Below are 23,133 nucleotides of genomic sequence, written 5' to 3'. Positions count from 1 at the left end.
AAAAATATGAATTTTGAATAAAGCATTTAACCCTCAAACAAAATATCTTCATGTCCAACCGAACATTTGCATTTTTAACAACAAATTAAACTTCTACCAAAGCAGATGAATTTTGAACATTATTTATAATTGTAAAATGATTTGATGAAACAAATCAAACCTTTCTACGATTTGAAATCAATTATTTATAATGTCTGAAATTACTCCTAAAATTTTTTTAATTAATTAAATTGCCTCACAATAATCCAGATTTTCATATACATTTTTAGAAATCTCAGGATTTTTTAGCTTTAAAATCTTCAACATTTTTTTTCATCGATATTTTAGAAAATTATTTGGAATATTTTTCAATTTTCTCCTAAAATTAACTTTTTTAGCAAAAAACTCATTTAAAAAATCCAGGAATATTACAAATATGTATTCTCTTGAAACCTTTTACAAGATTTTTCTTAAATCTTCAAAAACCAATATTTTGTTTACATTTTTTCGAATTCTTTTCAAGTTTTAAATTATTTTTAACTTATTTTTAAATATTCCCAAAGCTTTTAAATGTCGTGTAAATTTACTTGAATCTTTTCTAAAATTTTGTAATTTTACGAAATTGAAAAATTTTAATTTAAAATGTTTTACATAATTTTTCGACATTTTAGAAAACAATTTCAAATTTTTCGTAATATTTTCAATTTTCTTTTAAAACGCACTTTTTAAATAAAAAATCATTTTAAAATTTCCCAATTTTATTTTTCTTAGACCTTTAAACATTGTTAAAAAGTGTATTTTTTCAAAACCTTAAGAAATATACATTTTGTTTTAAATTTTCGGAAATCTTCTAAAGATTTAAGGTATTTTCGAATCATTACAAACATTTTTAAACTTCTAAATAGCTTTTGAAATCATTCAGTTTTCTTAAAAAATTTTAAATACTACAAAATATAAACAAAAATTTCTTTAAAATCTTCCAGATTCTTTTTTGAGACGTTTTGTATAATTAATCTTTTATAATAAAACCTAATTCATTAGAAATTTTCCCAGACATTTTATTGTCGACCCCAACCATTTCTTTTTACCGCTACCAAGTGTATACTGTATAAATTTCTGAAAACAGAATATTCAAAGGTTTTGTCCAAAATTTCATTTTTCTCATTTTTTGGAATGTGTAAAAAGTTTACAAGTCATAGTGTGGTATTCAAATGTTTAAAACAAAATTATTTCCTAATGCGGAAAAATCTTTTACAAAATTCACGTTGAAAAAAATCCGTAAACTTTGTTAATAGATAAAAAAAATGAAAACAGCCACCAAAAGTAATAATCGCACAGTTTTGCAACCAATCAGGTTTTCAACAACAATGTGTGTAAAATATCGATATACCACTTTTTTCGATAGAATCATTTAACTACTAATTTTAGAGTTTGATTCTACACCGGATTTTAAGATTTCAAAGACTAAGACTTTTAAAATAAAAAAATGCAAACATTATCTCATTATCGAAAATAAATTCTTTCTCATTATTCATTTCGTGATTTTTTGGTCAGGTGGACACCCTGATTTTCAAAATATACAAGAGTGGAAGAGAGATTGAAGATATTGCACGCTGATTAAAAACAGAAACAATCATTTATAAACTCTATGGAGTATGTACATAATTTACGTGCTTTCATTAGAATGGCAGCAAGATATAAAGGTTCTAACAGAACATTTGTGGATACATTTGAACTAATTGTGAGTTTCTAAATTTTCGAACCTATTAATTCTTTTCCATAGCTTCGTCTATTCTATCGTTGAGATCTAGATTTTTCCAATCTAGGGCAATATTGTCAAGATGATTGTCAAAATCGACCAGATTCCTGTAGTCTTCTCCTTTCATCAAGTACGACATCGTGCCCTGAACGTTCTTTCCTCCGCCGAAGTTTATGCTGGAAGGTCAATTAATTAATAAATTAGAATTTACAACTAAAATACGGAAAGTTATTATGACAGGATTCAAAAAAGGTCATATAATCTTGGAAAATATTTTTGTTAATCCTATTTATTTTCTAAAAAAACGAAGTGTAATTTTGTTTCACCTTAACAAGCGAAATTAAAGGTGAAAATTTTCAGAAGATAACATTTTTAATCTATTTATAAACTAAAAGCCTTTATTAAAAACGTTGAAAATATAAATATATAATATACTAACTTTGCTCTGTCCGTGGGTTTCCATTTGCCATCGGCAAACTGAGAAATCCTCAATGGGTTGACTTCCATATTATAACTTAATTCTTTATTGTTGACCTTAAAAATATTATTATTTTATTGGATGAAAAGAAATGTTTAAATTAATTTTGTTCTTCTGAAAGTATGCTTTACTTACTACGACTAATAAAGCTTGACCAAAGTTTTCTGCTATTTTGTCAGACATCGTTCTGTGAGCTGGCTTGTCCGGACTGTGAAAATTACATAATAAACTGTGAATATATGCTGTTAATTTGATCTCAGATGAAAATTAAAGGAAGTGATGCAAGTTATCACCTCAAGTCATTGATATTTTCATTTGCTAAGTAGTACCCTGCTATGACGAGGCCCTTGCGAGTGGCATATTGGTCCACCTGAAAGAATTTGTTGTGAAAATACTAAATAAAAAAATTTTTAATACGTTATTTTAGATTTTCCGAACTTTAAGTTTATGCACATAAATATGCAGGAATACATGTTTTTAATCCATAAATCACGTTAGTATAATTAGAGTGGTATTTTGATTTTCCCTATTATTCTGTTAAAAAAATATCCATAAAAATAATGCTTTTTTTACAAATTTTGAAATTGCTACAGCCCGCAAAATAATTCAAAAATTTTCAAGTTTACCAAGTTAAGCTACGAATTTCACTGAGTTTTATAAGATTTCAGTAACTTTTAAGGATTTCAAAGACTCCCAATAAGGTAGTTTAATACATTTCCAAAGACCTTAAAAGTCTTCACAGAACTTAAAATATTTTAAGGGATTTCAAGGAATATCATTAGATTTTATATCATTTCACGGAATTACATAATATTTTAGTGAACTTCAAAGAATTTATTCACAAGAATTAAGGGAATTCAAAGATTTTGACATATTTCAATATATTTCCAAAGATTTTAAAGAATTTGAAAGATTTTAGGATATTTTAAATTATTCCAAGGAATTTCAATAGATTTCAAAACTTTAAAGAGAGTTGAGAACTTTTAAAAGTTTCAAAGGATTTGAAATAGTTTCGGTTGTTTAAACTTTAAAATATTCTGATGCATTTTCAAGATATTTAAACAATTTGAAGGAATTTCCCAGGATTTTATAAGATTGTTGTGATTCCTAATAATTTTAAGGCATTTTAAAAGCTTTTAAGGTATTTCAATCCATTTTCAAAGATTTTAGGAAATATCATATTTCATGTAATTTCACGGAATTTGATAATATTTTTACGGATTTCAAAACATGTAACTAGAATAATTGGCTATTTTAAATTATTCTAAGGAATTACACTGGATTTCATGAATTTAAAGAGATTTCAAATTACTTTAAAGATTTTAGGTATTTTAAAATCTTTAAAATAATTTACAAGAAAAATTAAATGGATTTTCAAAATTTTCATGATTTTAAGAAATTAAAAAATATCATATGGTTTGAAAGATTCCAAGGGGGGTTTCAAAAATTTTAACGAATTTTATATTCGGCTTCTGGAGATTTTAGTAATTTTAAGTGATTTTAAAGGCCTCAGTAATATATTTTAATGAGTTTTTTTAGAGGATTTCATAGAACTTCAAATAATTCAAAGGAATTTTAATGAATTTCAAGAATACCATACTTCATGTAACTGCGCGGACTTTCATGATATTTTCATCAAAAATGTTAAATAATTCATTTACAAGAATTTGGGGCTTTTCAAAACACCTGAAAAATTTTAAGAGATTTTCAGTTTTTCAAGGTATTTCCGAAGATTTGAGCAAATTTGAAAGATTATTCTGTTTTTTAATTAAAAATTCCAAGGAATTCCAGTAAATTAAAACAAATTTCAAAGAATTCTGAAGATTTTAGGGTATTTTAAAATATTCTACGGAATTCGCAAGAGCTGTAAACAATTTCAAGGCATTTCAAAGTATTCGACATATTTTAGGGTATTTTAAAGGATTCCACGGAAATTTCAAGAGACTAAAAAAATTCAACAAATTTTAGCGAATATCATTTGATTTCATGTAGCCTCACGGGATTTTTATAATACTTCTATAAAACTTGAAAGAATTTATTCTCAAGAATTGATGGACTTGTAAGATTTAAAGAGATTTAAAAATAATTCAAGGCATTTAAATAGGCTTTTTAAGAATGTACATGATTTTAGGATATTAAAAAAGTATTACTAAATATACCCTCGGATTTGGTGAACAACTTCTCTAGATTTACGAACATCTAACATTTTGTTTAAAATATAAACTTAAGCGACTTAACCAAAGATGTGAGAAAATTTCGCATCCTCATTTTATATTACATTTTATTGTCGTTTATTATTATATGCAATGGACCTTTAAAATTTTTTAGGTAATTTTAGGTCCCATTTAGCTTTTCGACCATTCTGGAAAAATGCATAAAAAGTATAGTTACTTTGTTGCATGTTGTTTTAATTATCTATCTTTTCATTTTAATAACTTCTAATTATTTGGTAATTCGGTTGTCTCTTGTAGTAGGTAACTAAATAATATTTAATAAGACATGGCGGAAAATATTTGGAAAAACTAAGTAACGTACTTATTTTAAAATATATATTCTGTTTTAAGTTCCAACGCATGAAACAAGCTACACACGTCCCAGTAATCGTGACGCCAATTTTCTTGCTTTTTATCTCATTTATATAAATATACATATAATTATTTAATTATAATTTAATTTAAATAATTTAATAGTAATCATTATGTCAATGTTGCTAAAAATTAATGGGTTTTATCATTAAATATTATCTATAACATATTATTTAACAATATATTCAAATGATAACCAATTTATACGATTATTGGGACCGTCACGATTGCTCGGAAACTTACCTGACAGAGAATTTTTTTAATGAAATTTATTCAAAAATTTTTTAATATTGTTAGATCTGCATGCATGATAAAAACCTGTTTTCAAGGAGAATACTGACAACGCAATCGTTAAAATAACACGATAAAAGATTTGAAAATATACAATATGGGTTAATGCAAATATTGTACCTTCTTTTTTAGATATAAGAGGTTATATTATTTTTAATAGTAAAACAATGTGTACCATGTTGCTTAACATAAAAAGGATGTAAATATGTGATTAGTTTTAGAACCTTCGAAATATCAAAAATTACAAACAAAAATATTTACCAGTGATTAAATTCACGAATGAATTTGAAATATCACGCTTGAATATTGAAGGAACATAACAGTTTAATCCACGACTGTTCAAATTAGAAAATCCAGACAATCAATAATTGATCAAATATTCATCTGCTTCTGACTATTGAATTCTAACCTAACTTTTTGCACTAACCACTCTCATCGCTCACGTAACTCACTGAATTAAAAGTTAATTAATCAAAGGTTGAAGAAACAGTGTTAACAGCATATAAATATTTATAAAATTGTATTGAATAACTTACCATGGTTAGGGCGACTTCTGCCATGGGTGAAACGTGCAGACATATGTGAAATAGAGGAACAGCGTCAACAATTTGTAATTCGGTGGATTTCTCGTCTGATTTATTTTTTGCTTTAGCTAATAATAAGCCATTTATTGCGCAATGAGGATATTTCACCGAATGTAAAAGAATTTTACAGTAGGCACGAGCAGAAAAATAAACGTCAGCCATCTTTACCCGAGTGACACGTACCGTACAGTCGTACACAACACAATACAAACCAACACAACCACAATCGCATGAGTCGCCTTTTTCCTTTCTCCACCCCGAGAGGATCACGTGATCGTAAGTAGCCAATGAGAATCCATTTTCAGTCCGTTTCCATAGTAACACGCACATGATCTTTGGCGTCCTCAATGAATACAAACGTCAACCGAATATCAAGTGTCAAACCACAAGTTTATTGACATACATTTTTATGGACAATTTCTGCACGATATTGAGCTTTTGGTAAAGTATTTATTTTTTATAGGTTTATAGTTCTAGATATTTTTTATATTGGTTTTATGATAATACGTTTTTGCTCTATTTGTTCTATAACACATTTTATAGAATGATTTTTGTAACTTTTTAAATTAAAAAAAGTAGTGTTGGTAAATTATATGTTTTTAGAAAATTCTAATTTATCAGCGAAATTCTAAATTTAAAGAAAGTGGAAAAAAGTGAAAAAAGGAACTTTGAACTTCAATGATAAAGATATTATACATTTACTTACCAGTTACTATAAATGATAAATATATATTGCTCATTTGGAAATGTTTAAATATAACCAATTTTTCAAAAAATTGCAAAAACATGTTTTGTTCTATTTGTTTTTATACACTTTATGAAATAGTTTTTTTATTTAAAAAAGGAAGTATTAACAAATTATTCATTTCTAGAAGATTCCAGCGAAGTTCTAAGTTGAAACAAGTGAAAAAAATGAATGTTTTAGTTTGAAACACAAAAGATAAGGATACGATATGTTTATTTAGCAGTTACTGTGAATTATAATTAAAATATTCGTTTTTAAACATTCAAATTAAAATTTTTTATTTTGAATTTTAAAATGAGAATATTTTATAGATCTGAATTCAATTTCAAATTATTGAATTAAAACATTTAAAAAGAATAGACCAAACATGGCCAAATTTTCCAAAAATTTGCTGAAACATATTTAGTTCTATTTGTTTTAATAAATTCTATAGAATGATTTTTGTAATAAGAAAAAACGGTTCGAAAATTATTTGTTTCTAAAAGATTCAAGTTTGTCAACGAAATTCTATGTTAAAACGAGTGGAAAGATTATAGGTTTATGTTGAAAACAAAACATTCTTAAGTTATGATAATATTATATTCTATACTTACGCAGTTATTAAATTATAATCATATTCGTTACTTTCAAAAGTTCAAATTTTGAATTTTATACTTTCAAATTCAAAATTTGTATATTTTAAAAATCTGAATTCAATTTCAAATGATGTAATTGAAAATGAAGGAAAATGGATCCAATATAACTAAATCTTCAAAAAAGATTGCTAATCCATGTCCATGCTAATCCATGTCGTCCGCTGGCCGACTTATTATTTGTTTCTAGACAAATTTTGGTTCACAGCAAAATTCTTAGTTTAAAAAAAGTGGAAAAACTATAGATTAATTAATTCTGAACACAAAATATCCTTAAATTATGAAGATATTATACTTACTCGCAGATCTCAATTCAATTTAAAATTATTTAATTTTAAATTAAGAAAAAGATATCGAATATCAGCCAATTTTCAAAATATTGCTAATCCATGCTTTGTTCTATTTGTTTTAATCGATTTTATAGAATGATTTTTTGTATTTTATTAAATCAAAAAACAAATGATGATGGAAAATTATTTGTTTCTAGAAGAATCTGGGTTATCAGCGAATTCATATGTTAACAAGTAAAAAATGACATTTTTAATTTTTAACACCAAATATGAATTTATTATATAATTACTTAGAGTTAATATGAATTAGAATTAAATTGATAGTTTTTAAACTATAAATTAAAAATTTAGAATTATTTAGATTCATAATTTAAATATTATAATCTGATTTAAATTTCAAATTATTACATTTTAAAAATGAAGAAAAACATAGATAAAATAAGGTCCAAATTTTTTAATTACACGCTGGCCGACTTGAATTATTTCTGATAAACGTAAAGTAATATTTCAAAAAATGAACATATTGAAGTTAAATATTGAAAATTAATTGTTTATAATATTTGTTATAACTGTTTTAATTAAAGATTCGGCGATTCAAATTTTAGCAGCTGTTTTTTTTTTCTAAAATTTCAGATTACTGAATAAACATGTATGACGATAATTCGGACACGTCTGACGTAAATTCAGACGATATAGATAAAATACTAGAAAATATGGACGATTTAGATGACGCCTTACTTCGTGGAACCCTAAAACCTCAAGGCTCCAGAAAAGAACCTAAAACCGTTTCTGAACCGAAGAAAAAAGTTGCATTTCGCGGTAATTATGTTTCTAAATATAAAACTTTGCATACTTTACCTAAAACTAATTTTATTTTCAATAAATTTTAGATTTGGACGAAGATGATCCACTTGCAGATCTTTTATCAGAAGACGATACTTCTAATGATCATGCAAAACCTGTAACAGTTTCCCAAAACAAGAAAATAGCAGATCTATTTGGAATAAAATCCGAAGGATCGCCAGAACCAGTTAAAAAATTAAATTCTATCCCATTAAACGTTGAAGAAACGAAATCCAATAATTATCCAGTTGGTTCAAAATTAGCAAATACTTCATCTCTACCAGAAAAAATAACTTCAAAAAAGGCTCAGACATCTAAATCGATTTTTAATGACGATGATGAAATTATTTCAAGTTTGATTGATAAACCGAAGCCAGCACTGAGTGGTCAAGCGAAAAAATCATCCTTGATGGAAGATCTATTTGGAGGGTTTCCAAGTCGTGCTCCTTCAGCAGAGGCGAATTCTCGTAAAAGTTCTTTCAAAATAGGAACAGGGCTGTCATCGCATACAGGAAAAATGGAACCAAACCCGACAAATTTGAATTCAAATTTAAATACAACCAATCTGAATTTAACGAAATCAACTAATACGAATCCATCAAAAAATGAAAATTTAACTCAATCTGAATCTGCAACTCGAGTTGGCTATTCACCTACAACAGTTTCAATACCGAGAGAATCCAGAAGAGGAAGAAGACCTTCAGGAATAACCGATCCTCTAGGATTACTTTCGACTTCGCAAAGTGAGCACGTTGAAAAATCTGAGGTAAAATAATGCATGTTTTATTTTGTCCAGGAAGAAATTAATTTTTAAACTAATTTGAATGGGGAAAAACCTAATATATTTCCCGGCTATTTAAACTCTTAAATTAAAGCCTTTCAAAATAATCGAATGTAAGCAATGACAATTTTTTATTTAGCAAGCGGATCAAGATTCTCTTTTGCTGTTCTCGTCAAACAAAAAGGAGGAAGCTATCTCAAAAACTGCAATAAAAGACGATTTGCCAGAATGGCTTGGAGGTTCAAAAATGTCAAAAGAAGTAAAATCAGAAGAGATTTCACTGTCACTTATAAATCCTCACATTTCAAAGCAGCCTAATGAATCAGTTGCCACAAATATAGAAACTGAAAGTGCCGAACGAGCAGTTTTACATAAAGAATTTGGGATTGTTTATCCTCAAAATACGTCCATGTTGTTGGGAACGCAATTTGATCAACAAGCAGCTCTTATGACAATGCAACAACAAGAACACGTACTTAGAACTGCTGCGACTTTATCTCAGCAGAATGATCAATTTAGTAGTCTTTTAGAGAACCAGAAATTCAAACTGAGCGAACAGGAAAATCAATTTAATATGCTAATTACGAGACAAATTGAGAGACAGGCTTTGTTGGAATCACAATTGAAATTACAGCAGGAGCGGATTAATGGTTATTTACAAGTATGTTATTTTTTATTTATTGTTGTTTAGTAATAAATTAATTATATCAGGGGATTAATTGATTTAAAACAAAAAGGGGATTTGATTAATGACTAAAATAAAACACAAAACATTCAAACATGATATTTTAATGGTCTTCGTAGTACAAAATGTTTACAAATTAAAAGGTCCAATGTTTTAGAAAATATTTCAAGACTTTTATGCAAAAGAGACGAATTTTGAACAAACTAGTTAAATTTTCAACCAAATAGTAGAATTTTAACCTACAAATTCAATTAAAATTACATTTTAATCATTTAATTATTAAATTATTATACAATTATTATTATTGAATTATTAATAAATTAAATTCTTTTAAATTTAATTGAAAGATTAAGGAAAAACATATCAAATATGACAAAATGTTCAAAACCTCGACAATACATGTTTCTTTCTAATTGTCTTAAAAGACTTTATAGAATGATTTTTGTAATTTTTTAAATAAAAAAAAGCATTGTTAGAAATTTAAATAGTAGAACTTCAACCTACAAAGAAGAATTCAGTCCAATGGATGAATTTAACAAAGAAAACCCGATTAAACTATAAAAACAAAAAGTTCCATTTTTCAAGCTAAACAAACGAACTTTTTAGAAAACAGTTGAATTTTTAACCAAGAAAGGTGAATTTTCAATTCATATAAACGAACTTGCAAAAAAACAATTCTATTTTAAAAAAAGGTGACTTTTTAACTATATAGATGAATTTTCAAGAAAATAGTTGCATTTTTACCCAAATAGTTGAATTCCTGGCCTAAAAAGATACTCAACCAAAAAAGAGGAATTGTCAACAAAATAGTTGAATCCTTAACCGAAAAGGATTAGTAATTTCTAACCAAACATTTGCAATTTGAACGAAAAAAATCTATCAAAGTGATGACTTTTTAATAAAATAAATGAATTTTTATCTAACAACAGTTTTTCAACAAAAATAATAAATGTTCTATAAAAAAATATTATTTTACATGAAACATTGAATTTTGAAGCAAATAGTGGAATTTTCAATAAAAAAATATTGATTCTCCACAAAAAAATGTAATAGTTGATGTTTCAACGAAAAAGATTGCAATCGAAAATAAAAATAAAAGTAGAATTTCTAACCCAAAAAGATTAATTTTTAACATAACAGTTGAATATTCGCCCCAAAATTATAAATTTTCAAGGAAAGATTTAATTTTCAAGAAAAAAATTAACTTTTAAACTAAAAATCATCAATTTTTAGCAAAAAATGGAATAATCAATTTTCAAGTACAAAAAATTGATTTCCTATCATAATAAAAAAAGAATGTTAACAAAATAGTTAAATTTTCAAACAAACAAATAAATCTTTAACTATTAAATTTTTTTTAATTAGTTCAACTCTCAACTAAGTAGTTGAAATCAAAAAGATTAATTTTCTACAAAGAGAGCAAATTAAGAGCAAAATAAATCAATTTTGAACCAAATAGTTGAATTTCAAATTAAAAACAATTAATTTTTACCATAAAATGGAACGTTTAATTTTCATTCGAGAAATTAATTTGCAAAAAACCTAATTTTCAGCCAATTATTTTTTCAACCAATAAGATATGATTTCTGCACCAAACGTACGAGTATAACTGTGATATGGCTACATATAACAGTATACTTTTCAGTGAAAAATAATTAACTTTCAATAAAAAATAGTTCGATTTTCTTATTGGGTTCTATTAATTTACTTTGCGTTAAGAGAAAAATGAAAAAAATAGTAATTTTCTTGAAAACAAAAGAATAAAAGGAGAGAAGAGGAGAGAGAATGTAAAATCTGCATTTAGATTCTTTATTTGTAAAACATAAGCACTAAGTTTAATTGTTTTAAGCATTAAAAAAATTGTTATTCATATTTATATCCTCCTGCGTCACAAAATCTGTCCCCCCCCCCGCCTCCTCTCCCTATACGCTGACGTAGTTTTTGAACAGCCCCTTATATGTTCTAATATATTTTATAATTAAGACTTTGATGGCACAACCTTCATCTATTCCTTCCATTTTCTCTGGGCCAGAGAAAATAAACCAAACTTCAAAGGACCACGTGGACAAAGAAACCGAATCCGAAAGTCTAGTCCAAAAATTACAGCTTGAAAAAATGTATTTAGAAAATACGATAGACAGCCTGAAAGAAAAACATGAAAAAGAAATGAAGATTTTCGACGAGTCTTACACGTAAAGATAGTTTATCTTCTTGAATTTCATTTTTTATCACGACATTTTTACTTTCGATTATACGAGTATATTTGTCTTTACGCATTTTTTTAGGAGACAAGTGAATATTTTGGAGGAAACAATAAGAAGATTGGAACAAAAAATGATATCTAGTCTGGAGAATTTAGAAACTGATTATGAAGCGAAACTTCAGAAGTTAAAGGGGGAAATGGCGGATATGGAAAGAAGCCATAAAGAAGAAAAAGAAGAATTAAAGGTAAATTTCGAAAATATCAACCAAAATATTTGTTAATCATTTCTATCATTTTCACAGAAAGGACATGTCTCTGCAATTCATGAAATTTGCATTCGACATTCTCAGAATATAATTTTACTTCAAAACGAACACACCGAAGTGATACAGAATATTTCGAAGGCCAAATCGTTGGAGCAAGAAGCAGTGAAAACTTTCACTAAACATAAAGAAAATATCGCGGAAATGCTAACAAAAACTGATAATGTCATTGACAGTCTTCAAGTTCTTCAGAAAAAAATAGAAGAGAGAAATGATACGTTTCATGAATCTAGAGAAATTTATTTTCAAACACAGGCTGATCATTTAAAGAGTAATTAAGTTACGAAAGATAATTATTTTTAATTCCCTTTAAATGTCAGATATTATGACAGGAATGTTTTTATTTTTCAGTAATGAGAGAACAGATCGAAAAACAAAACGAAACATCGGAAAATGAGCGTAAAGAATTATTGATAGCAGCCCAGAAATTGGAAACGAGTGCTATTAAATTAGCATCTGATACACAAAAAAGAAATTTTCAATATGACGAAGTGGAAGAGAGGCTCAAAATAAAAGAACAAGCTTTGACCAGAGAAAGAGAATTGTTTTTGGAACAAACAAAGTGGGAACGAAATCATGTGGAGGTAGTTAGAAAATTAGTCTTATAAAAATCGAATTTACAATTCCAAATTAAGTATTAAAAGTGATTTGAATTTTCTCAGGCTATGAAAGAAGTTTGGTCTAAAGAACAAGAAAGCCGTCTTAAACTTCTTGCACAGGAAAGAGAAGTTCTTATGGTTGAAAGGGGTAAACTGGAAATTTCAAATAGACTTAAATCTGGTACGGATGATGTCGCGAAAGCCGAGGTTCGTATAAAAACTCATAAAAAATTGTAATATATTTAACATTCAATGGATATATAGGCCTCGGACTCATTTTAGAAATTGAAAATAATATAATAGTACTATTAATAAAATAATAATATTACAATTAAACTTTAATGTCTATTTTGTTGCAAGTCCATATTTTTGGCTTGAAAATTCAACATTTGTTATGAAATTTTTGTTCATTATAGAAGGGAAAATCTTTTTTGGTTGAAAACTCGTCTTTCTGATTTGGAAATAGTGGATACAATTTATAAAAATAAATTCAAAATTTTTCAGTTAGAAGCGATGATAAAAAGTGCGCAGGATGCGGCAGCGAGTGCCTTCCAAGAAAGGAGAAAATGGCAGGAAAGAATCGACGAAGTCGAATTGCAGAAAAGTGTTCTTCAAGAAAAGGAAGATCAACTTGTGGTGAAAGCTAAGCAACTGGAAAATCTTACTCAAGTAAATTGACACTAAAAATTAAAATTATTAAATTCTAAATTATATCCTAGAGAATATTAGGAAGAGGACATACGAGTATTTTTCTATTTCAGTCGGCCCTAGCAAAAAGGGAAGAAGGATTAAGAGCCTTGAAAGAAGCTCGTAGAATAGAAGATGAATCTAACGAGAGAATGAATCACCTAAAAATGCAACTTGAAATTCTCGCTCAAAGGGAAAATAGAATCGCAGCAGAAAAACTTTCCTTAGCAAGGTGAAAAATAATCTAATTATGCCCGATATCGTAAGATTTTCAAATACACAAGTATTCAAAACGAAATATTTTTCAGGGAAAGATTTTCATTGAGAATCGGACAAGTTGAAAAACCCGAGAAAGATATAAACGGTATGGAAACGCATGAAAAATTCGTTGATGAGCCAACTTATTTGTCTGATGTTCATTCTAGTATGGTCAAAACTCACTTCACGGTAAGATTTCATTATATATTTTACAAAATTATCGTTAACAACAATTATTTAAAGAATTCTAATGTACAAGATATTTTTTAACAGGATATTGTCGACCCACAACTGATTTTACTGAAACTAGACATTGATAATAAATTGGATGCGTCCAGTCAATATTTTAATTATATACAAGCAGCAAAGCACTGATTAAAACTACTGTGGATTAGAATAAGTTTTGTGATATATTTTCATATAAATAAGTGTACAATGTGATTCAAAGTGTATTTCGCGTTTGTAATAGAAAAATATATATTTTTACAATGTGGATTGAGTGTCTTGTTTAATGAAACACAGAATCATCTAGGTCCTGATGATTGTCACCTGAAAAAATAGTTTTCTCAAAATTTCAGTGAAAATATGATTTTCATTTCTACTAAATATTTGCTTTATGCAAAATAAAAATGCAGATGGTAATTTTCAAAGCATGCATTTATCGAATAGTTTAGACAATTTACAAATCGAAGACCCACCTTCGTCAACGAAAAGTGTGCTTTTTAGTTCATCTACTTTCGAGTGCAAAGCTTCCACTTGATTGAATGATAATCTTATTTTCCTTACTTCGTTCTCTACCGTTTTTGTGCAGTCCAGCTGAATTAAAAATAATGTATTACAATATATTCCAAGTGCGAAAACTTAGCAAATTTTAAAGCAGACTGACGATTCTGTCGACGGTCCCAAACAAAAAGACATATTTAAAAATGATTAAATTCGCTCATTTAATTTAGACGAGGGGCTAATTACCTTCGAAAAAATATTATAGGAAATTCAATATAGGTAATCATGATTTTCCAACAATCAATTAATTATAAGTTTGTTATGCTTCACGGAAAATCATAAAAAGTCATTATAAGAAAATAATGTTAAAATATTGAAATAACTTATACGAAACATATAGATACCACAAACGAATCACAGAAGTTTAAAAGAGTTAAAAGATTTCAAAGAATTCTATGTATTTCAACGAATCTCAAACAATTTTGTAGGATTTCCAAACATTTAAAACTATTTTTAGAGAATTTTGATAAATAAATTAAATGATTATTTTAATGGATTTTTACGATTTCCAAATAAAAGATTTTAAGAGATTACAAAGGATTTAAAGAGTTTTAACCAAGTTTAAACGAATTAAAAGAATTTGATAAAATTTCCAAAGATTTAAAAGATTTCTAGGAATTTCCACTGTTTTTTAGAGAACTTTAATTAATAAATTTAATTTAATTTATATCCAAGGGACTTCAAATTATTTCTACTTATTTTAGTGAATTCTCGCGATTTAAAAAGAAATGATTACAAGAGATTTTAAGGTTTTCCAAAGGATGTCAAAAGATTGAAAATTTTTTAAGGTGTTCAAAAGAATTTTTTAAGATTTCCTAAGGTTTCAAAGGAGTTCTAAAGAACTTTGGAAAATATTTGAAACGAAATCAATTCTCAAGGTATTCTTAGCGGTTTCAAAGATTTCAAAGAATTTTAAGATATTTCAAGGCATTTCACAAGATTTAAAAGATTTGATTGAATCTGCAGGAATTAAAAATAACTTCCAAGATTTCTAGGACTTCTAACTGATTTTTTTAGATTCTAAAGATCTCAAAGAGTTTTAGGGTAATATGATGCATTTCACCAGATTTAATACATTTTATTGAATCTCCAAGCATTTTAAGAGTGTTCAAACATTTTAAGGGATATTAAAGATTTATTTTTAGAGAACTTTAATGAATATGTTAAATTAAATTTTTAATGTAAGGAACTTCAAATGATTTCTAGTTATTTCAAAAGAGTTTTACGATTTCAAGAGAACTTTATATAATACATTAAATTTTAGCTTACGGGTTTCCTATGAGTTTTAACCTATAAAAGGTGTATTAAGAAATAAACAAATTTCGAAAGATTTTAAGTTATTTTAAAAGATTGCAAAGAAGTTTAAGAGGTTTAACAATTTTCAAGCGATGGCAAAGAATTTGGTAGAAAAGCCAAAGATTTGAAGAAATTTAGAGAAATTTAGGGAATAAATTTTAGTGAATTTTATTTACAACGGATTTTCAATGATTTCTACAGACTTTTAGCCATTTAAAAAAATTCAAGGAATTCTCATGGATTATCTGTAGCTTCTCTACTTCTTACATTAATTCTTTTAATATTTTTTTCTGTTACTTATTCCAATGCTAATTACGGTATAACCATGTTCTGTATAATTATTTTCTATCATGAATTGCCTATAATTTCGAAAAAATTATAGGAAAATAATTATAGGCATATACTCTATAAAATCTATACAAATAAATTTACAATTGATTTAAAATCTGTAAAATCCATGGGATCTTTAGCACTCTCATTTAATATTCTTTAGTTACAAATACGCAATCTTTTGAAATCATATGCAATCTTGCAATCTAATAATTCCGAAAATCCGAGTAATTAACCCCTTCGAATTTAGAATATAGTAAGTAATGCATTGTTCATTTTTGCGAGAAAAATCCGAATTAGTGAATATAAATGGCCTAAGTTTTCCCAATTTTCCGACTCGGTCGACATCCTGAATGTAAAAAATGTATTTAATTGAATCATATTAAATATAATCAGGGCTATCACAGACAAATGTACTTGAAAAAAGAGGGAAAAGCGACTAATTTAAGCTAAAAAGTAACAAAAAGTGAATACTGTTCACACAAAAAGAGGCCTGTAATATCAATACAAACACTAATCTACTAAAAAAATCTCGATTCCACTACACACTTAATTTATCGGCTTGCATTTACAAAATTGGATGAAATTCTATTACTGGCCGGGAAGAGGGCCACAAATTTTAAAATAAATTTTACAAGTAATGTTGAAATAAATTGCTATTCATTTTATAATAATCTAAATAATCCATTGACACTTACAGGGTGACCGTTTTAATCGAAGAAAAAAATTTCCGGCCATCTCCCGGTTTTTTCCCGGTTCGCAAACATTTTTCACGACCAATGAAATTTAAAAAATCAAACTATATTCTAAACATATGTCCATATAAAATAATAAACAATAAACAACAAATTAAAGCATTCAAAGTGGAACATTTGAATTCCAAACTTTTAAAATTGAAGTTTAAAAGTTTTTCAATTAAAAAATGGTGTATTCAAATGCTCAAAAATTTACACGTACCAAATGGAAGGTACTAACACTTTTCAATTAAACAATGTTAAATAAAATGCAAATAAACTGCAAAATTTAAACCTTTGATCAATTATAGAGTTCAAAAATTCAGATTAAGTTAAAAAAATATAAATCCACGTTAACATTTTCAATAGCCTAAATTAAAGAATCAAGCAATGAACATAAAAAATTGAAAAATAATTTTTTTAACTTAATATTTCTGTAATTAGAATTTAAATTATTTTAATTTTAAAATAGTCTAGGCATCCTTTAAAAGCTTAAAAATTTTATTTTAAAATCTTGAGAAAACCTTCAAATATATTTCAAAATGAATTGAATTTTTTCTATAACTTTTAGAAAATCCTGCAAATTAATAAAAAATTAAATTTGAATTTATAAATAACAATAGAACAATTATTATTTGTAAAAATATTAAGAGTAATTTTAAGAGATATTTAGAAGTTTTAAAAAGATACGAATTAAATTTAGAACTTTAAATAATTTCAAATACTTACAGCTGAATTTAAAATAAAAATGTAGATTTTTGAAGACTTCAAACAAAAAATTTAGCATTTTTTTAAGAATTGTGAAAGGTTCCAAAAGAATAAAAAATTTTCTTAAGATTCTTAGGAAAATTGAAAATGATTTTTCACTTTGAAAAATTATTGTAATAGAAAGTTTAAAAATATTTTATGAGATTTCAAAAATTATCAAAGGAGAACATGGAAGATTTTAAGGATTTTTTCTTAATTTGCAGGATTTTCAAAAATTGTAGGAAAATGTCGATTAATTTTCAAAAATATTTAGAAGTTTTGAAAAAAATGTTAACACACTTCGTTTAAATTACTTGAAATAATTTCAAGTTTTTAATTAATTTTGAATCTTTACAAAACTTCTAAATATCTCTTTAAATTAGTCAAATTTTTTCTACAAATAATAAGTGTTCAATTGTTATTTATGTGTCAAAATTAAAAATTTTCAATTATAAATTAAACAGTTTTAAATATAAAAATTAAAATCGTAACGCTAAAAGTTGAAAAGTTCTTCCAAAATCTAAAGATTCAAAGCTTTCTATGTAAAACAATTCAGTTTCAAATTGTTTTCTTTCAAATATTTGGTTTATATTTACTCGTCTTAAATGAACAGTGAAATATTTGCTAAATATTAAATACTTACATATTCTTTTTCTACATTAAGAAATTTCAAATTAAATGAGATAAAAATTAAATAATTTAGACTCACAATATTTTTAATTGAATAAAACTCTTTAATTATGACTATATTATGGATTTATTTTTAAGTTGAAAATAGTAAAACGCACGTTTACATTTTTAATGGCTTAAAAAAATTAATAGAAATAATATATTAATGAATTTATTTATTAAATTTAGTATAAAACATAATATAAAGCAAGACCTGAAACTCAAAATTAAAAATATATTATTGATAAATCATGAAAATTCTTATTTAAAAATAAAATTATCGGAATAAATTATATATTAATTCCAATTCTTATTAAGACTTTTGGATTGAAGCAGTTACAATCTGGAAATCCTCAAATTTTGAACGGATCTGGAATTGTTTGGTAAAATCAATTATTGTTCAGATTTATATACTTAGAGTACAGGTCCATTTGAAATATAATTTATGTATTTATATTTACAGTTGATGAAATAAAACTGTTTTTTATCAAAACATTTCAACTTTAAATGCTTTTAATTTGTAATCGTTTAAATCTTCAAAACTGCACTTTAATTATTAAAAAACTGTTAAAATGGAACGTTGTCAGATTTTTCTTCTGAAAATTCGACCTACAAGTTTAATTGTCTGCTTAGAAACACAAATATTCTCCAATTAATAGATTGTTGAAAAAAAGATATACTGTCAACCAAAAATGGAATAGTTAAATTTTCAGTTGAAACCATTAATTTACAAAGAAAAAGAAGAATTTTCAACAAAATAGTTTAATTTTCAAACAAAGAAATGAATTTTCAACTAATATTATGAATCTTCAATTAAGAAAAATAATTTTTTAATAAAGTAGTTATACTTTCAACCAAATAATTAAATGTTCAATAAAAATAAAATGAATTCTGGAAGAAAAATCTAATAATTAAAATTTTTATGATAAAAAAAATATTTAACAAAAGAGTTGAATTCTCAACTACATCAGATGATTAATTTTAAACAAAACACTTATATTTTGACTAAAAAAAGATTAAATTTCTACCAAAATAAGCATTTTTAACAAAATAAATAAATTATTTAACTAAATAGTTGAAATTTCAAATAAAAAAGTTTTTCAAAAAACAATGGAATAGTTGAAATTTCAGTTAAAAATTGATTTTCAGTAAAAAAAAAACGAATTTTCAACCAAATAGTTATATTTTCAACTAAAGAAATGAATTTTCAACTAGAATGATGTATCTTTAACAACAACAAAATAATTTTAAAAAAGTTGAATCTCCAACAAAGGCAGATTATCAAATGGCAGCCAAATAATTACATTTGTAAACGCAAAATATGACATTTTTACCAAAAATAGATGACTTTCCAACCAAAATGTTAATTCTCAATAAAAGAGTAGAATTTTCATCAAAAAAAAGATTGTTTTTCTTCCAAACGAGATAAATTTTTATCAAAAAATTGAGTTTTACAGCGAAAAAACTGAATGTTTTCGAAAAGCATTAACTTTTTATCCCGAAAAGATAAATTTTAAAACTGAAAGTTAATTTTCAACAAAGAAAGATGAATTATCAACTAAATAGTTGAAATCTAAGTAAGGGAATACTAATATTCTACCGAAAAAGCTAAACTTCCATTAAAAAATGTTAGTTCTAAGCTAAAAAGTCGAATGCTTTCGAAATCCTTTGACTAGTAATCCCATATAGATAAATATTAACAACCACAATACCTAAATTTTGAACTAAAGAGTTGAATTTTCAATCATGAAAAATGATTGTTTTATCAAAAGAGATAGATTTTCATACAAAAAGTTAAGTTTTAAGCTAAAAGTCGACTACTTTCAAAAAATTTGACTTTTATTCTCAAAAACATTAATTTTCAACATAAAAAGTCATTTTCAAAGCAGACAGCTGAATTTCCAACGAAAAAAAAAATCATTTTCAGCAAAATTGTTTCATTTAGAACCAAATAGTTGCAATTTCAAGCGAAAGAGAAGAATTTTTAATTACAAAGTTGAATTTTTAACCAAATAGATAAATTTTCATACAAATGGTTGAAATTTCGTACCAAAAAAATTAAACTAAAACAAAAAACAGTTGAATTTAAAAAAAAATTCATTTTCCGCGAAGAAAGATAAATTTTCGATCAAAGGAAATACATTTTTATACAAAAATTTTAGCTTTAAACTACAAAATTCAAATTCTTTCGAAAACCTTTGAGTTTTAATCTCGAAAAGATGAATTTTCATCAAAAAAGTTCATTTTCAACCAAATTTTCAATTAAATAATAAAATGTTTACACAATAAAGATTAATTCTGAACCAAGAATATAATAGTAAATATTTCAATGAAAAATAATTAATTTGAAACAAAAAATATTAGAATTTTCTTTTTCAGATCATGTAAAGGCAAAATAAAAACAAAAGAGGGAAGTTTTTTTAAACAAGAGGGAAAGAAACAAATTCTTTTAAAAAGGGTGAAGGAGAGGAACAGAGAAAAGAGTGTGAAATTTGATATTGAATAGTATTTTCATACCATATATTAAATTAATTACGTTATTTGTTTTTTTAGATCAAATCTAAAATCAGATGTATTGAAGGGACTAAATGGGCATTTTGCTTTAAAAAAGTGACTCAAGTTACTGTGTGACAGCCGTGATTATATAAATTTAATTTCACTCACAAGGTCACTAGCAGGTTTCGAGAAGTCTATACTTTTATCGGCCTCAAGAATCCTTTGTACATCTTTAAAATTATTCATAAAAGTAATACCATCCGTGAAAAGATTCATAGCTTGCCTGAAAGAGAAAACATTGGTATGATTATTGCAAGGGATTAACAAATTTGATGAATCATTGAAATAATAAAAAATATACATACTGTTGATATTCAATTGAAATTGGTAGACCTTTAGCTGTTTCAGTTTCCTGAATTACTTTGCGAATTGAATGTTTGTTCAAAGTTAAGAAATTCAGATTCTTCGCAAGATTTTCTTTCGTCTGAATAAAGTTTTCTGTAATAAAAAATGAAATTATTTTCGTTATAGTAAATACCAAATTGAATTATTGTTAAAATAATGTCTTAAGTAATTAATTTTATAATACAAAAAATATGTTTGGAAGTAATATTGAAAGTTATATACATTTCTAAGAATTACCTGTAGCTTGCACAATATCGTACATCATTTCTACTTCCTCTGCGTGTCGTTCAATTTCCGCTTTTTTATATTTGTCAGTCTCCAATTTGCGTCTTTCTTTTAAATCTCGTATGAAAGTATCCACTTTTTCCATTTTATATCCTTTTTACAGTGGAATAATGTGAATAATCAAACTGTCAGGAACGTCAACAATAATCTAGTTAACCTCAAAATTTTTTAAACTTTATTTAAACTTTAATAAAACAATTAATCCACCGCTGGAACAATATTAAAATAAGTTATAAACGGCGAAAAATTTTATTTGCAACTTACTCTACACATTTACTCACTATTCTTTTCAATTTTATACACAAAATTGGTCAAAAATTAAAAAAAAAACATCAACTGTTTTGAATATGATTCAAAAAGTCTAAAATTGCCTGCAAATGACACTTGGCTCTTACCAGGATAACCACCATTTAAAACTTTTAGAATAATGTTTGATTAGTCAATTCTAATGAAACAAGCCAATGAAAAAACTGAACGATCGGAAATGTTGCATAGAAATTTAAAAATTGGCAGCATTGCTTGGCATATGTTTACATGGCGGTATTGCGGTATTATTTATGAGAATGGCGGTCTATTTTTTTAGAGAACGTAGATTATTATTTGCAATAATTTGATTTTGCTAATTATTTTCGATCAGTTCTAATTTTTTGTGTTTAATGTCAACTTTTAAATTTAAAATAAAACTTTTGTTTTGTAGAAGTGGACCATGTGAAATGTAGGATGTCCCATGAGGCAACCTAACCTCTGTTTTGTATCCAACAAATGATTTGACAGTTCAACAGTTAATTATTACAAAATCAGCATTTTTCTTCGTACTTTGTTGTGAAAGTGTAACGTATCGGTTTTATTTATTTTATTTATTGACATACTTGTGTTTTCGTCGTGAAAATCGATAGAAAAAGTTTATCAACATGAACGAAGAAAGTGAGTAAAAACACTTGTTGCATTTCACCTTTATATCACCTTTTCAGATTATAAATTGTGGTTTTTACTTGTTATGAATATAGAATAAAGCTACATTACGAGCAAAACATTATTGATTAATATTAAAAGAGAAGATTTTAATTGTAAATGATTTTTTAATATCGGGAAATAATTCAGTTCTTACCATTTAGCTACCACACTATAATTTGTAAACTTTTTCACATTTTCAGAAGGATAAGAATAATTAAACTATGGACAAAAACTTATTCTGAAGAATTCGGAAAATATAGGGGTTTTAATTATTTTGAAAGGTTTGAGAAAATATTTTTCTTTATATTTCTGGGAAATTTTAATGGTTTTTAAGTTTTTGAAGATTTCGAAATGTGTCAGAAGAATCTGGAAGATTTTAAGATTCTTTGTTTAATTTTGCAGGATTTAATTTTTTTAGGAAAGCTAAAAATTAGATTTAAGAACTAATTGGAAAAGATCTTAAACCATCTAAAATGATTTCCTAATATTTCGAAACAGAATGTAGAAGATTTTAAAGTAAAATTTTCAGTTTCTCAATATTACAAAATGTTAGTAATAATTCCAGTAAGATTAACAGATATTTATAGAGAATTTTAAAAATATTAAAGAATAATTAACACCCAGGCATAAAAGTGTTACATAGTCGAAAACATTACATATAATTTCCGTTTATTTTATATATATATTTTTTTATAAAAAATTCAAATTAGAC

General features: G+C 26.1%; 4 protein-coding genes across 6 annotated transcripts in view; 2 read left to right on the top strand and 2 right to left on the bottom strand.

The window, feature by feature from the left end:
- Positions 1-1,593: 1,593 nt before the first annotated feature.
- LOC117170597 (ER membrane protein complex subunit 8/9 homolog) lies at positions 1,594-5,890 on the bottom strand. The gene is made up of 5 exons (XM_033357465.1): positions 5,629-5,890; positions 2,510-2,586; positions 2,352-2,424; positions 2,178-2,272; positions 1,594-1,914 (listed from the first exon to the last, which is right to left on the bottom strand). The coding sequence occupies exons 1-5, from the start codon at positions 5,836-5,838 to the stop codon at positions 1,746-1,748; spliced, it is 624 nt and encodes a 207-aa protein (XP_033213356.1). The 5' UTR covers positions 5,839-5,890; the 3' UTR covers positions 1,594-1,745.
- Positions 5,891-6,049: 159 nt separating this feature from the next.
- LOC117170596 (fas-binding factor 1-like) lies at positions 6,050-14,123 on the top strand. The gene is made up of 13 exons (XM_033357464.1): positions 6,050-6,117; positions 7,977-8,162; positions 8,234-8,952; positions 9,107-9,628; positions 11,636-11,844; positions 11,938-12,100; positions 12,158-12,449; positions 12,530-12,762; positions 12,841-12,984; positions 13,282-13,446; positions 13,539-13,696; positions 13,773-13,911; positions 13,996-14,123. The coding sequence occupies exons 2-13, from the start codon at positions 7,991-7,993 to the stop codon at positions 14,095-14,097; spliced, it is 3,018 nt and encodes a 1,005-aa protein (XP_033213355.1). The 5' UTR covers positions 6,050-6,117; positions 7,977-7,990; the 3' UTR covers positions 14,098-14,123.
- The window catches only part of LOC117170599, a 25,635-nt gene continuing 16,615 nt past the window's right edge, over positions 14,114-23,133 (bottom strand). Inside the window, exons 1-6 of one of the 3 annotated variants that reach the window (XM_033357470.1) lie at positions 21,749-21,857; positions 21,420-21,676; positions 21,143-21,275; positions 20,946-21,060; positions 14,421-14,538; positions 14,114-14,271 (exon numbers count right to left, since the gene is read on the bottom strand). In XM_033357470.1, the coding sequence (XP_033213361.1) occupies positions 14,231-14,271; positions 14,421-14,538; positions 20,946-21,060; positions 21,143-21,275; positions 21,420-21,552 (540 nt within the window). In that variant the 5' untranslated portion in view covers positions 21,553-21,676; positions 21,749-21,857 and the 3' untranslated portion in view covers positions 14,114-14,230. Of the gene's footprint in view, positions 14,272-14,420; positions 14,539-20,945; positions 21,061-21,142; positions 21,276-21,419; positions 21,677-21,731; positions 21,858-23,133 lie in introns of those variants that run through there. The other 2 variants (XM_033357471.1, XM_033357472.1) reach the window with 2 other exon arrangements.
- Positions 22,014-23,133, top strand: part of LOC117170595 (tonsoku-like protein) — a 17,824-nt gene continuing 16,704 nt past the window's right edge. Inside the window, exon 1 of the mRNA XM_033357463.1 lies at positions 22,014-22,391. Within this exon, the coding sequence (XP_033213354.1) occupies positions 22,379-22,391 (13 nt within the window). The 5' untranslated portion in view covers positions 22,014-22,378. The remainder of the gene's footprint in view (positions 22,392-23,133) is intronic.

The sequence above is a fragment of the Belonocnema kinseyi genome, chromosome 4 (assembly GCF_010883055.1).
Source record: "Belonocnema kinseyi isolate 2016_QV_RU_SX_M_011 chromosome 4, B_treatae_v1, whole genome shotgun sequence".
NCBI classification, from domain to species: domain Eukaryota; kingdom Metazoa; phylum Arthropoda; class Insecta; order Hymenoptera; family Cynipidae; genus Belonocnema; species Belonocnema kinseyi.
The sequence above is the reverse complement of the archived record's forward strand: the minus strand, read 5'-3'. Positions and strand labels throughout refer to the sequence as shown.